We start from the raw sequence: 15,681 nt of genomic DNA, 5'->3' as shown, positions 1-15,681 counted from the left end.
ATTGGAATCTATTTAATCTATCCATACGCTGAAACTCTGACATGTATTTCATAACCACTGTTGTCCTCTGACTTTTTCTAATCGTGCTTCATCCCTTTCAAGACGGCAGGATCAGAAGGGCATGAAGTCTCTAAAAATGGCCTCACAGTGGTCTCACACAATGGGAAAACATTTTTCTGAAATGATGATCACTTGTATACTCCTGGCTTTCTGTAATCTCTTCAGTTTTTGTTCCATGTTCAAACTGTGTTCAGTGCCATTAAATCCTGCTAGATGACTGTATTTTATATATATATATATATATATAAACACACTATTACTACTACTAATAATAATAAAGATTCAGAGACTCCAGCCATGCTTTCCCTGAAAAAATATTATCAACGTTAAATAATTTTCTAGCTTCACCTTCCAGTCATCTGATTTGCTCTTCAGTCTGATAAAGAATCCTCTGCACTAGGATACAGAGACAGTGCACTTCTGTACTTCTAATCTGAAATCTCAACTACGTAAGAGGATAATACTCTCTCTTTTAACAATAATGTCACTCCAAGATGTTCTATAATTTCCAACATGATCCAAATTATCTTATTGTTTCCCAGAAATATGCTGCAACCTGCAAGTAAGACCTACATGTTTCTATTCCAGCTGATCTGCATTTATTATTATTTACTGCTCTGGTTATTGTGTTATCTATAATTTTCATCCTCAATGACTAGAAACGCCTGTTCAAATGATTGATAAAGACATGGGAAATAACAGATTGTGGTAGCATCTGATCAGAAACACACCTGATGAGGTATCAGAACATAACAGAGATTCAACAGACATTAGTTTAGAGTTTTATTATTGAACTGCCGTATTTAATTTATAAATTATCACATAATCTTCTGAAATTGCACATATTTTTACTGATGTTAGCCTGAGATCTCCAATATATATTCTCAGACTAAAATCCCCTCTGAAAAATGCAGGTTTTCCTTTAAACATCCATTTCCTAACAGATGCGAGGGCGCGGGCACAGACAAAACCCACAGCTACTTTCACGCAGAAGTGACCGTCAGCCCTTCGCCATATTCTGCCTCCCGCCCAGGCTCCGGCTGCCTTCCTGCCCGTGGGCATGCCCGTGACTGCGCGTGCCCTGCGAGCGCCTCGGCGCGGCACGCCTGTGACTGCACGGGCACACCACAGGCCGCCCGTGCCCGGGTTGTGACACACGGCCCCAGCCGGTGGGGTCGGGCCCAGCCCTGCAGCTGGGGAGCAGCAACGGCCGGAGCTGCCGCCTGGGCGCGTCTGCTGGGGCCTGGTGCAGGTAATGGCAGCGCCAGCTGCCCCCCGCCCCGTGCAGGGCTCCACTCGCCCCGCAGGCCCCTCGCAGCTGCCCACTGGCACGTCCCCTGTGGGCAGGGTCCCCGCGGGTGGGGAGAGGCTTCCCCCGATCACCTTCCCACTGTGTGTAGAGGTGGTGCCTAGGGAGATGGTTTACCAGTGGGCTTCTTGGCATCAGGATAGCGGACGGACTCGAGGATCTTTTCCAGCCTAAATGACTCCATGACTCTGTTTCTGGAGGAGGAACGGCTCAGGCAGCGTTTCCCCGGTTTCGCCTAGCCTGCCCGTTTGCCGTGAGACCCGCCGCGTTAGTCGCACGCCCTGCTCCTGTGGGGATCTGCCCTTACCACAGCACCGCAGCCAAGCAGACCAGGCTCGCGGCAAGGGCGGCCACCGCGGCCTTGGCGCTCCCTCGTCCGGGCGGGAATTGGAGTTCAAGGGTGCAGGTATTAATTACTGTGGGTCTTGTGGGCCAGACGACAGAGGCAGCAGGCTGCTGGGTGCTGTATTCCCTTATTCTGAGGGACCAGTCACAGGACTTGTGAGTGAGGTAGTATTGCTTTCTAAAGCTTTGAAACAAACCGTACAGGAAATACACGCCTATGAGAATGTTACAGTGAGGCTGAAAATTTAGAGACTCGGTGGTCACATTGTCTTAGTTTGGGCTGAAATAGAGTTAATATTCCTTTTCAGGGACTAGATGAGTGCTGTGTTTTGGATTTAGCTTTGGGTTTGGTATGGGAAAAATGCTGATAGCACACTGATGTTTTCAGCTGCTGCTGAGACTTCAAGGACTCTCCGACTCCCCGTGTCCTGCCTGTGCGCAAGGGCACAGGGAGCAGGGAGGGAGCACGGCCACAGCAAACTGGCCAGTGCAATATTCCATATCATGGAACGTCATGCTCACTATATAACGGAGGGGTGGTTGGGAAGGAGCTCTCTCTCTCGCTTCAGGGATTGCGATTGTGGGATCTTGGTATCTCGGGGTCGCTGGCCAGGAACGGGCTGGGTATTGGTTAGCGGGTGGTAAGCAATTACGCTGTACATTGCCTGGTTATATATTTCTTTTTGTTTTCCCCCCATCATCGTTATTGTTTTCATTTTATTGCCATTATTAAACTGTTCTTATCTCACCCTGCGAGTCTCCCTTCACCCCTCTAATCCCTCCCCCATTCCCAGGTGGGGAGGGGGAAGGGAGGGTGATTAGCTGCGGGGGTTGGTTGCCGATCAGGCCCAAACCACAACACACATCTAGGATGCAAGGGGTTTGGGTTGTAGCACGTGATCTAAACATAAAGAATTGCATTTGTAAGCAGCAGGCATACGTTAGTATTCTGGGGATTTTATTTTTGATTAACAAGAATTGTTACTAACACGTCATCAACATGTAAATTGTGCTTTCAGCTACTTGTGTCCAGTAAAATTTATTTATTCTTTTATAAAACCTCTTGAGGACAACTTCCAGACTTGAAAAATCCTAAGCTACAGCATAGGAAAATTGAAAGTCGGTGGAAAAATACATATACTAAATTATGTGCTTTGTTTTATCATCTGAATTTAAAGTATACCATATTCCCAATTGTCATATATGACAAATGCCATACAGTAGTAATGGAGAAGTATCAGTTCCATTATAAATTTGTGAGATACCATCTGAAATGTTTTGTGTAATTTGAATAAAATATGAATGGAAGTAAAATATATACAGAAATGTTCAAATCGGAGCAGCTGCAGAAGAGAGTGACTTGGGGAAAAAGAGAGTCTGTTTTATGAGCTGCAACTAGAAAAACCCTGCCTCTTGAAGGCAAAAGCTGAGCATGGGTATGATTTCTGTCTACAAATATGTAAAAGGTATAGATAATGAGGCAGGAGAAAAGTTATGGAAGGAAAGGCTAGTGCTGGTACAAGAACAATGATATAAAACGGCCAGACACCACACGTTTAAGATGGAAGTTACTGGAAGGTTTCTCATCGCTAGAGCACTGAGGTTTAGGAGCAGTCTGTCAATAGAAACAGTGGGACAGGAAGCCCCCAGCTACTTTAAAAGTGAGCCTTGACCAGTTAACAAGGAATCTGCATTACATGCTAACTGTGATATTAAGGAAAGTTTCACTGACCAATCCCATATTTCTAATACAGCATGATGTTAGTGTCTTATACATCCTATTATGAGACTGCTTCTAGCATAAACTGAAATCATACCACTTGAGATAAATTGCAACTGGCCATCAGTGTAATGTGCAACCTTCAAAAGCCTGTCAAGTTCTTTGGAGGTAAGAAAGAGGAAGAGCAAAGAGACAGAGCCTCCTGCTACGTGATTCTGCACAGGAGCTGACAGAAGACCCTTTGTTTGTCCTTTGTTTCTTGCACCAATTTTTATTTGGTAGAGGAAAGCAGTTCAAAGAGGGAGAGTTTGGAGCAGGGGACCGGCTGCCCTCCACAGCATTGTCCCCTGCCAAACCGCGCATTCCCCTTGTAAATCTAGTCGTGAGTTGTGCTGTGAAGCAACATCAACTCCTGCCAGGTCTTCTGTGTTAGTGTACATCTTGGGGGGGAGCTGCATAGGAAAGGAAGCCATAGCGTCTGTGGAATCAATCTACACCACAGGCTGGCATGTACTTCTCCTGAGGATGCAGGCCTCAGGAACTGTGAGGGTGTCTTCCTGCCCTTCTCTGCCAGCTTCTGCCTCCCCATGGGGCAGATCTGAGAGAAGCAGCTGTTCCAAACCTCCTTCCCAAAACCCTCCCTGCAGCAGTTCTGTCTGATTCAGCCTCTTGTGTCCACAGTCCAGCAGAATTTGGTGTTACCGGAGAAAGAGAAGACTAGCTTCTTTGGTGTGATGTTTGTGATTTCAGCATTGCCCTTGGTCATTCCGGTGCAAGCCCTATTCAGTCACGGCTGGGAAGATCCTGCATATAACCAAAGCAGAACCCAGACCACAGTATTAGATTTCTGGGCCTAACCCTGAGCAAGGAATTACCTCAGGCTGGCCAGATGGAAGTTGAGGAAGGAAAGCGGTGTCTTAAACCCTACCCTCTTTGGCACTTAAATGCTCAGGTCTTAGTTACAGTGAGGCGACTGCTTCCATTGAGGATGCACATACCAGAGTTCTCTCCCGGTACCCTTAACTAAATTACTGCATTCAAAATACGTGAGATCACTCCCCTGCTGAAGGTGACATGGTTATTGCCACTAATCATTTCATACACTGGATTAACAGCGAGAAAAGACGTGCAGAACGTGTGAGGTGTGGATTCAATGCTGTTCTCAGGGTGAAGAGTTCACATAAGGTACTCCACCTGTTAGAAGAGTGCCCTGACCATCATGTTAAAGGATATTTTATGGTGTGATGGAAGGGAAATAACAGTCCCCTCTTGCTCCATCCTGTCTAATTGGATTGAAAAGGATTCAAGATGTCTTGTGTCAGAGAGTAGAAGAAAGAGAGAAATAAAAGTGAGCCTGTCTGTCTGTAAGGCATTCCTATGGGGGACAGTTCTAGTCTTCTCTGATATATGCATGTGTCTCATGATTTCATATGCACTCACTAAAGCACCTTCAGTGATGATTGCCTGTCTACAGTTCTGTTTTGAGGCTTATTAATTATGCAGGTTTTAATCTGTTTAATGTGTATGTTGATTTCATGTCATTCTAGTTTCTTAATCAAGATGCCAGGCAAGATGGAGTATACGCCCTGTGAGGCTTCGTTAATCATATACATCATCTCATCAAAAAGATATTACAATAGCTAAAAAGTTTAATTCTGAGAGTTCCAACACATCACTCAAACAGAAGTCCCTCATGATAACGTGGCTTTCCTCAGAGCATTCTTGATGGGTTTTATGAGTTGGCTTGTTGTTCTATAGGGGCACTTGGGCATATGCATTATGCATCAGCTTGTCCTTGTTTTGCTTTAGCTGCAACACCCTGGTTGATAAGCATAATCGTTTGCTGCATCATTTTTAGCGATTCAGAATTGGAAAATGCCTTTTTATAAACTCCTATAATGTTACTCCTCTTCTTCTGAGAAAAAAACCTATAAAGGTTATAATGAGTGATTTTAACACTATGATAAAGTGACTATTCTTACTAAGATTTGGTGATTTTATGTCAACAAAAGCACAAGCCTAAAGCCACTTATTTATTATTGTTATAGCACTGATGTATAGAAAAACATGTAATATCTTCTATTATACAGGATCTTGAATAATTTTGTTTTCAGTAGTTTGATTTTATGCTAACTTTTTTTTGTTTGTTTTTATTCTTCTGTTCATCCTGACCTTTTAAAATAAATGCCTTACATTTTAGACTAGGTGGACATAGATATTAATGATCTGTGTAACTGGAACAAATTAACCACGTATGATAATATGCAACTGCAGAATGTCATCAGCACTCACAAGTCACTCAATATGGCAAAGTTTTCTTTCGGTCCCTGTTTTTCTAGCTCTGAAAAATGTACGTCTTCTTGTGTTGACCAAAATGAACATCACTGTTAGCAACTAGCTCTGACAGTTGGTAAATTCTGTTTTATTGAGCAATAAATTAATGTCACAACAGCTGCTAGAACTAACGGTTTTCACTCATGCACACTGAATTCTGGTGTAGTCCCTTAGGCTAGGCTCTCTGTCAGTTCACTTGCTGCTTAAATGAAGATGTGATTTTACCATAGCAACTAGTTAGACTGTTATACAGAATTCTTCAGTTATGCAACCTCATCACAGCGAAGTGTAACTACTGTAGGCTGTAAAAGAGGTGGGCAGTTTACACTATATGTCAAATACTGTACAGAGAACTGCATATAAACCATACGATTATTGCTAAGCAGAGATTAAGGAATCACAGTTAGGAAGAAATTAAATTCACTCAGTTGATAAAGAGCATAGCTGATGAGGAATCCATTTTACTAAAGTAGTTTAAAATAAGCATAGTACTGTACTCAAGAATGAGAGAATTCCTAAAAATCTAAGAAAACGGTATCTTTTTCAGAATCATGGCTCATTTTTCTCTCTGAAACAAATGCAAATCGAAGATCCGACTCTTCTAGATTTCTGACTGCCAGATGGGTTTTGTTTCCTTGTTTGGGAAAGCACTGGAGGCTTGCAGAGTGCAATAGCATGAAGCCTCATCACAAAAAATACAGACAGACAAATATTTTCCCAGATTCAGTGAAGTAATTTAGTAAACTCCTGTAAATTGTAAAGCTCTGGGAGAGACACTGATTAAAGTGGTATCTGGCAGTTTTTCATTTTCCAGTGAAATTATATCAGGTTACTAGTCAAAGCAAGATACCTACACATATGTACATATATAGATATAACATTTTCATGAGTTCTGAAATGTTAGCCTCAGTTTTGAAATTCAATCTGCGATCACTCTGTTTTGCCTTCACTGACAAACATCCTAGAAGTACAGAAATTTTTTCTGATGATACTTCAATCAAATAGAAATGCATTTCTTGCTCTTTTCAAGACTTACAGAATTTCTTACTCCACAGTGCTGGAGACTGTAGGAAATACAGCAGGTCGTATCCTTAGTGAACATACAAGAGTCATCTGTCTCAGCTGAACATACTACACAAATTACAGGAATGCATACTGGCCTGTGTTCTGACCAGAGCCCGACTATGTAAATCCAGGGTCACTTCAAACTTTTACTAAGATTGCTGGGGATTCACACAACTATAAGAAGAAATAATTTATTCTAGTTCATACTGAGAAGTTATGTGCAATTATACAAATATTTTTCTGGGTACAAGTAGACTTGTCTGTTACATACTACTGTTATTACCAAGACCAAGACATATTTTTAAAGCATTTTCTATAGTTAGAAACAGCACTGAATGCTTTGTGCAGATATGTTTAGATTTAGTGAAGAGAAGATTTTAGGCAGGATCTTTGTTCATGATGAAGGAAGAAAAAGGATTTTTTTAACATGGAAATTCTGGATCTTGTGCATAAGATGTATGCATTGAAGGGAAATGAGGGGAGTGAGGAACAAACATCAGATTCAAGGTCTGAGGATGAGTGCATGTGAATACTTTTGCCTCTAAACCTTTGAACCAAACTATGAGGTGTTCACTCTTGGCTCAAGGCTGAGTGGTTTCCTGTGTTTCACAGACAATGAGGCACAGGAAAAACAGAAGACCTGACAGCACCCTCCTGTTTGCTTCTCGCTTCTTCTCTGCTTACTACTTCACAGAAACAATCTAAGTTTCTTAAAAGACTGTGGGGAAGTCTCTCAGAGCAGCGCCAGCTGAGCCTTATGCATGCAGAGATAGGTCATGGTGCTGCTGGATGAAAGGGTGGATATTTGAAAGGAAACACAAAAAGAGGTGGGGGAGAAATGTGTCCTGACCACACACTCTGTTCATCTGCCTAAGAGATCTGTGGTCTCCCAGGGCGCCACAACAAGAACCACCTCTCTTCCCACACACAGAGGACCTGGGAGCTGAGGAGCCCTAATCCTTCCTTTTCTTCCTTGTGCGAGCTGTTGCGTGCAACACTGACAGCACCACCAAGCTGTTCTGGAAAATCTCTGCATCGTTTGGCACAGCTCTGTGACACACGAAGCACAGCCACCTCTGTGCGCAGCATTCCCAGCAACTCCAGCCAGGTCTGGGAATCAAGCTGGTGTTTGTCTGAAAATACTTTCTATTGGAGTTTCTAACATTACAGATTTTTTAAGGCTTGCAGCACTCCTATGTTCTTGAACAGTATGAGATACTGCTGGGCAACCTTACTGCTGCATTCCTTGAGGCTTTTGTCAGTGCAGAAAGCAAACCACAGGTGTTAGATACTCTGAAGGACAAAGGTCAGTTCTCCACCATCCACAAAGTAAAATTTATGTATATGCAGTATTTTCTTGCTGCGTCATGCTTACCTTTTTTGGGGTATGACAGCTACTTGTCTCATGCAGGGTATTAAGGAGTGGGGACTGCGATCTCCTTAGGGTGTTTGGATATAATCACTTGGCCACTGCAGAAGTAGGAGTTCAAAGTCTTGCTATCCACCAGCTGCTGGAGATCTCTGCTGGAGACTGATGTCACACACCTGAGCCACACTGAGAGATCATGCAACATACCACACAGCTCATTCATCGGCTAGGCACGGCTATGCTATTAACATTATTAACTGTTACAGTTGCATCTGTAAGAGTATACCTACCATGCATTTTCTTTAGTTGAACCATTTTGTTTCCCGACTGTATGCATTTTCCCTTGTCTGTGTGTGGATTTATCTTACAGTATGGACAATGACTGCTTTGGAGAAAGCTGTAGGAGTCTAAATCATTACTGTCTGCTCTGCCTCAGGTTGCTTTCAAGTGAATGGGAAGGGTAGAGTCTCATTCATTGCTATTATTTGTTATTTTTTTTTTGTTCAGATGCAGATGGATAACTGGACATCTAATATCCATGTTCAGAAGCCATGAATTCCAGAAAATTACTCTCAGAAGCACAGAGAACATTTCCTTCTACAAAAGTACACTGCCAGCAGCCATCGCGGATTCTCATTGTGGATGTCACATCACCTTCCTGGACCAACACTTGTTCTGTACTCTGTGAAGCTCTGGAAAACACACTCTGCCTGGTGTGCAGTTTGATAGGCCCCTGCCGTGTTCCCCTGCTGAGCCTCTATGTGGTGCAGAACCAGCAGGAGTGTCTGCTTCCCTTTACGGTATGTGTGAAATTATGTCTCTTAGGATCTGACAAACATGAAAGCAATACATTGGTGCAGTTCAGCATGGAAAATTATGATTTACTACAAATGTTTATCTAAAAATCATTCTCAAAGAGCATAGTTTCATAGATTTCACGGAAGAGGTGAATTTTATGAAAAAATTATGTTTAAAAGGAGGAGTGTCATATTTTTGATCTATGAAGTTGCTCATGTGCGTAATTTAGGTTTTATGCTGTTCCCTTCTAAAACGTCTGGTTTACCTCTCCCCTTCATATGTTACTTTCTGCACTATCTGTACTGCTTCTCTATCAAAATTATCAAACATATCTCTACAGCTGTAATAATTTGGATGGTGAAATGGTCTGTGTACCTGTCGATTTCACATATGTAACCACTTTGGGAGAGGTTCCAGACATTTAAGGGGAAAGGATCAGAATTCAAAATATTTCTGCCACATTTGAGAAATATCCTGAAATCATGGAATCATTTAGGTTGGAAAAGACCCTTAAGATCAATGAGTCCAACCATAAACCTAACACTGCCAAGTCTACCACTAAACCATATCCCTAAGCACCACATCTACACATCTTTTAAATATATAGATCTAAGTAAGAACAAGTATTTCACTCATCCAGGGAGATGCAGCAGAATATATATAGATGGAGAATGACTAGCACTTCTACAGTAAAAGTTCAGGACTACAAAGCATCATAAAGTTCACAAGAATCTATGAAGTCATACTATTATAAACAGTCATACTGAGCACTCTCATTTATATTACGTTAGTGTAAACACACAATATTAACCCTTCCACTTTATTCAGCAATGGTGAAAACATTCTGAAATATTTTGTCAAGTTTTCACATCTCAGGAAAGGTAGAGGCCAACTGGGAAAAAAAATCAGAGATCAACAGTAATTTAGCAAATGTGATCTGCAAGAAGACTAAAGGTGGTGTTTATTTTGTAAATAGTTTATAGATAATGTGAAAAGAATAACTGAGGCGATACTAAAGAAACATTTTCTGGAGATACTGTGAAATCACTCCGATGAGAGACTTTAAGAACAGACGCTTGTCTTGCTTCCTAGGATGAATTTACATGTAATTCATTCTGGCATGTCACTGTAGGATGGACTAAGAAATGTTTCACAACTGGTTGCAGGCCTGTTTTCTGTGATTTTGCATTACGTCCAAGTTAATTTGTAAGTGCTTGGGGCCTAATACCTGCTTTTGTATTTGCTAGGTATGTCCTGACACTGATCCAACGTGTGCTGGCTGACCACAACCTCAGATCTCATTTGATAATCATGGGTCACCAGAGTACGACTGCACTTTCACACAATCCCTCTACTTGCCCCATCATATGAATCTTCTGCTCATGATAGGCTTTGTTATTTCAACAGCAATTCCTCATTTTGATAATCACATTTTTTAAAGACAGAGGAACCCTTAGATCATTGTTTGGCTTCCTTCATATTACAGGCTATTGTATTTCACTAAAGTACTCCTATATCATTACGGCACTTCTTCCAGAAAGACTTGTAGTTTTGGTCTGAACATACTACAAGATGGAGAATCAAGTACTTCTGATCATAATTTCTTCCAGTGGTTAATCATTGTCATTGTGAAATTTGCACCTGGTTTCTAGTTTGCATTTATTGGTTTTAGCTTCCAGGGATTTGTTGATGCATTTCCCCTTTTGACTACATTGAAGAACCTGCTTGTATTTTATACTTTCTTCCTCTAAATAGAGACAGGTCCTTTCTCAGTGTTCTAGCTGGTAAGTGAATGAGAACAAAGTGTAAGTTTAGCAGCAAGGCATTTTTACAGGCCCTTATTAACTTCCAAGCCCTTCTATGTATTCACTCTTCTGGTTTTTTTGGATGTTGTGTTCCGATACTGGACTCTGCAGTGCTGTACAGAAAGCTAAAAACCACCCGCCTCCTCCTGTTTGCATGACCGGTAATCACATCAGCTATTTTGCCATAATATTGTTACTGTGTGTCTCTCGGACTTTCCAAGGCAAAGTTCACACTCAAAGACTTGAGCCAGTAGTGCCTACCCAGTGGATAGGCACAACTCTACTGGGAGCCCCCACCCCCTTCTCCCCAGCTTTGCTTGGATGTTCTGCCTGGTGAGCCATCTCTCTGTTTTAGACATCTGCTGTTGTACTGAAGGTTGTTTTTCAGAACTGTTCTTTCTCTATTAGGAACAGTAAAGTATATCAAGATGACTGTCTTCTTCAATGGACCTAATTTTGCTTATATCTGGTCTTCAGCAGCTTCTGGAATCAGTCACAGTTTTACGTCTCTATCTGATAAACATCTGTTCTGTTTCAGTCTTCAGACATACCAGGGCTCCATTGCTTTTTCTGTGCTCCTGAATTTGCCCTTTCGTCTCAACAGGGCATGCTGTTTATCACATTGACTTTCTGATCTAGCTAGAGAAAAAACTGATACTTCTCAGTGAGGAACCAAGATAGAGCTATATTAAAGGTTGCTTATTAGACAAATCACATGAAGTCAGGAAAGTCCCAGAGCTGAAAATAGAGATTGGGAGAGTACATGGGGAAGTGTCATATACGGTTACACTTTTCTTAGTCTTTTCTGGGCACTCGCTTATGGGCTCTGTTCTTACTTATCTCCCCTATTTGCCTATCCCTAACAAGTCCAAAGAGCTTTCCTGGAAAGGGCAGGGGGATGCCAAAGAAAAGGAAACCAGGAAGAAAGTAAAGAACCATGGAGGACAACAGATGGTGACAGGAGGGGAAGCGAGCATTAAAGTGTCAAAAAATTGTAATGTGGAACTGAGCAAGGACTCTGAGCAGAGCAATTACAGCTGATGGGCCCTGTTCCTACTGGTTTTCCCTTGGGATGGGCAGCCATTCCCCACAACTCCCAGACCCTCTCTGACAAAAAGGGCTGAAAAAGACACAAGAAGACATAAACTACAGGGACTAGCAAATTAGGAAAGTGAAGTGGGTGAAGATACAACATGTGGAAGGAACTAGACGGGGCAGTGAGCACAATGCCTACCCTGGCTTGTGGCCAGCTGTGATCTCTCGTTTTGGTAGCTTTACTCTGGAAGCAATGTAGTACTGCAAATTTAAATGTTTTGCTGGACACACAGTGCGAAGTTATGAATTCCTGGAGTTGTGTAATGAAGAAGCAGGGTCACGTGTGAAGAGACATGTCAAGGACTAGTTAACACAATTTCTGCTTAGAAGTTTAACTTACCTCCCAAGCACATTTCAGAGTTGAAACTGCAGCTTGCGTAGACTCTCCTAAGTTAACATTTAAAGTAGCTGTGCATATACAAGAGAAAATGCAACTCTGCTAGTGCCAGTTCCAAAGGACAGGTACTTAACTAGACTTCAAGCTGCCCTGCAGCCCGTGCTGAGCCTTGTTCTGCCACAGTTAGGAGCAATACTTGACCTGAGACAGCTGATACACATCTGTGTGAGCTGCAGCTACCTCCTAGGATTGCAGGGAAGGCATCTGAACTGCAGGGAATTGTGCTGTAGCACTCTGAAGAGGCTCCTGTTTGCATCTTCTTGGTGCATTTATTGAAGATTGCTAACCTCACAGCAGAACTGACATAATGGGCCAGACACTTTGTGCACTGTAGAGTACAAAGTGTGGTGTGTTTCCTTAACACTGCTCTCTTCAGCATTCTGAGGCGAGGTTTGAACCGTCCCAGCTTTCTTCACCACCTTATTTGCAGAACTATCAGAGCAGTTTGTGAACACGTGCCTGAGCCCCCGGTTCATAATTTTGTCACTGAAAGACCATGCTGCAAACCATGGCTGCTCAGGAGTGGTTCAGTTAGTCAGAACTCCGAGCATCTGAAGCAAACCAGTCATATATGTTCGTCTGTTGCCTCTTCTGTGAGGAGGGTGACCTCTGGCAGTAGTGTCTTATATTGCTTCAAATAGATTTTGTAGAGTTCAGTAATAATCTCTCCTATGGCCAGAATTTGCCAGTTTACCTGCTGGGTATGTCTCAACTTTTTGAGTTCTTTTTGAAGCTCAGGTGAGCTGATGTCTATGTGAACACTAGCTGCGATGCTCCACACACCATTGGATCCTGGGTACTCCCCGGCATTGTCATGTCTACACTAAGGAATGGTCATGGCTGGGTGACAGATACCAGGTAGCCTCAACTAATATTGAGTGGAGAAAGAGTATGAGAGGGGTCCACCATGATCCTGGCCACCCTGGTTCGTATTCAGCCTACCTTCTGTGGATTTAGTTGACCACTATAAAGTGATACCAAGTTCAGGGAAGTGCTAAGCAACATATGTGATGTAAGGGTTCAGCAGCCCTGGACTGCAGGTAATCTAAATCACAACAGCAGTCAGTGAGAATATGGCCCAGTATCCTCCAATGTATGAGACTAACACAAATCACCATAGTGGAGCACAATGGGTTAATAATCTGTGCATTTAATGTTCATCTTGCCATAATGAGTCAGACCAGCTGTCCTCGGGGCAGCCATTGTACAGTGGTAGCTGTTGCCTAAAGAAATAAAACATTTTGACAAATGACAGCTATAGAATAATTTTTCCTTTTGAACACTTGCTCTAGTAGCTCATCTTTGAAGCAGGAGGGTCCACAGACCTTACATCAGCATTTGCTTTTTTGATAATCATTATTGTGGTGAATGTTCTAAAAGAGCAGTATCAAAGCATAAGAAATGCCAGTCCAGTAGTCAGACCAACAGTCCATCAGCACAGTCTCAAAATGAAAGGCTATTTTGGGCGAGTTCCCCAGCCCAGACACTTTCTGCAGTTCATTCTCCTCACAATCCCCTAGTTCCACAGCTGTCGTATTAAGAATGATAGAGGGTACATTTGAGGCTATTCCTCTTGGTATCTGCTTCTTGACCTGTTACCCATGAGTCTGTGGAACCCCTTTTTGAACCTGTTGCCACTGTCTGACTCCAAACCCTCCTGAACACAGGTTCCAGCGGTCCACAGCTACGATGAGTAAAGGAGTACAGATATGGCAGGGGTGATTATGGCCTGGGGATATCACACTGCCTCAGTGCTCCTACTGATGTCTCAAGTTCTGCCTCTGTGTTACACAGGGCCAGAGGAGGGGGACATGCTGAACTACTACATTTTGACTAGCAGCAGGCAACAGGTAGACGACTAAAACTTGAGGAGTGATCGTGTGTGTTGTTACTAGTGTAACAACCAGCTGGTTTTGATTCATATCACTGTTCACTGCTTTATGACTTGGCTCCTGCCCCCAGTCTTATCTCATTGCTGTGAATTTAACAGTCTCCTTCCACATCGTGGAAGAATATTTCATACTATCAGTTTGACATTTTCAGCCTTTCAATTTCATTTAATACTGTTTTGCAGCAAGTGAAAGAAAACTTTGCACGAATTCAAGCCTGCATTTCAGAGCTCCGTTCACTACCAAGAGATGGCTGTTTCCCACAGAGGGGAAATGGAGTGGTACAGGCTGTGCAGGATGGATTGCAACAGTTCAAACAATACAGCAAATACACAGCAGCAGAAGGCTCAACAAATAGTTCTGTTGAGGTAAGAAAACGTTGAGAAGGTAGTTGGAGCCATCCACCAGACTTACCACTTGTTAACACATTAAGATGATAGTCTGTGTGGCATCTAAGGACCATGGGAGGGCGAGACTAATTAAGAAAATAAACCCTCCAAAAAAATGCATGTGGCAATCTCTGAATGCTCATGGAAACCAGACAGATTCAGGTTTGAGTTGCTTGTGGAGACTGACTCACTTTACATTACAGAAAAATGAATTTCATTTACAGGCATTTAAGATTGGATGTTCTTTCAGCTTTATTTTGATTACTTCACAGAACAACTGTGTCGGAGGCAAAGACATTAACAGTACTTACGGGCATGATTTTCCTTTCAGCCTACAGTTACATTTTGCAGTTATAGTGTCTGGAACTTTCACTGATATAATAGGATGTTCATACAGAGTTCTTCATTGTGCCTGAAAGTATGTCCCCAGTTCACTGAAAGTGAACTCATACAGACAAAAGAAATGCAGATCATCTCAAGAGGAGTTAGTATAGTTGCAAAGGACAGGAAAAGCCTGCAGCATGGTCATTATCTTGGCACAGTCCTCTTCAAATTGGTTTTCAGAGTAAAAAGAAAACATGGTTGGTATTTGAATAACAAGAGGATTTTTTTATAATTAGCATTTTTATTTTCTCATTAGCAGCTTGGGAGTTTCACAGGGCTTCTACTCTGCAAACTGTAATAAGGGTCCCTTACGATATGTCATTGGTAATGGCTGCATGAAATAACTGAAAAGTCTAAAAAGACCACTGTAAGCTCTGAAATTCAGGAATCATCATGTCTGTTCTTGGCATACATCCCTACGTTGGGTGAATGAAAAAAGGATAATCTCTAACAATTTTATGGCAGACACAGGAAGAATGAGGCAATCCAATTCCTCTGCCCATGCTCCACAGAATTAGGGGAGAACTGTGCCTGCTGTAATCCTGATGCACTAGTACTTTATCCCCACACTTCTCGCACTTTATGAGGCCCCGAGTAAGGTGCAGCTCCTAATGCATTACGAGCGCTGTCTCTCTCACTTCATGGATCATGCTTTATAAATGTATATCTCTCGTGTTCCACCTACACTCACATAGTTGAGGAAATTTCATAAAAGCCTAAAT

The 15,681-nt window shown here is 42.4% G+C and overlaps 1 protein-coding gene across 3 annotated transcripts in view; it reads left to right on the top strand.

The window, feature by feature from the left end:
- Nucleotides 1–2,323: 2,323 nt before the first annotated feature.
- Nucleotides 2,324–15,681, top strand: part of LOC104363744 (meiosis 1 associated protein) — a 36,930-nt gene continuing 23,572 nt past the window's right edge. For 2 of the 3 annotated variants that reach the window (XM_032996626.2, XM_042808381.1), the window contains exons 1-2: nucleotides 2,324–2,355; nucleotides 8,710–9,002. In XM_032996626.2, the coding sequence (XP_032852517.1) occupies nucleotides 8,754–9,002 (249 nt within the window). In that variant the 5' untranslated portion in view covers nucleotides 2,324–2,355; nucleotides 8,710–8,753. Of the gene's footprint in view, nucleotides 2,356–8,709; nucleotides 9,003–14,371; nucleotides 14,555–15,681 lie in introns of all 3 variants that reach the window. The other variant, XM_032996635.2, reaches the window with a different exon arrangement.

This window comes from Tyto alba, unplaced genomic scaffold (genome assembly GCF_018691265.1).
Source record: "Tyto alba isolate M040663 unplaced genomic scaffold, T.alba_DEE_v4.0 Super-Scaffold_6, whole genome shotgun sequence".
Lineage (NCBI taxonomy): Eukaryota > Metazoa > Chordata > Aves > Strigiformes > Tytonidae > Tyto > Tyto alba.
Note: the sequence above shows the minus strand (reverse complement) of the source record. Positions and strands in the feature narration are given on the sequence as shown.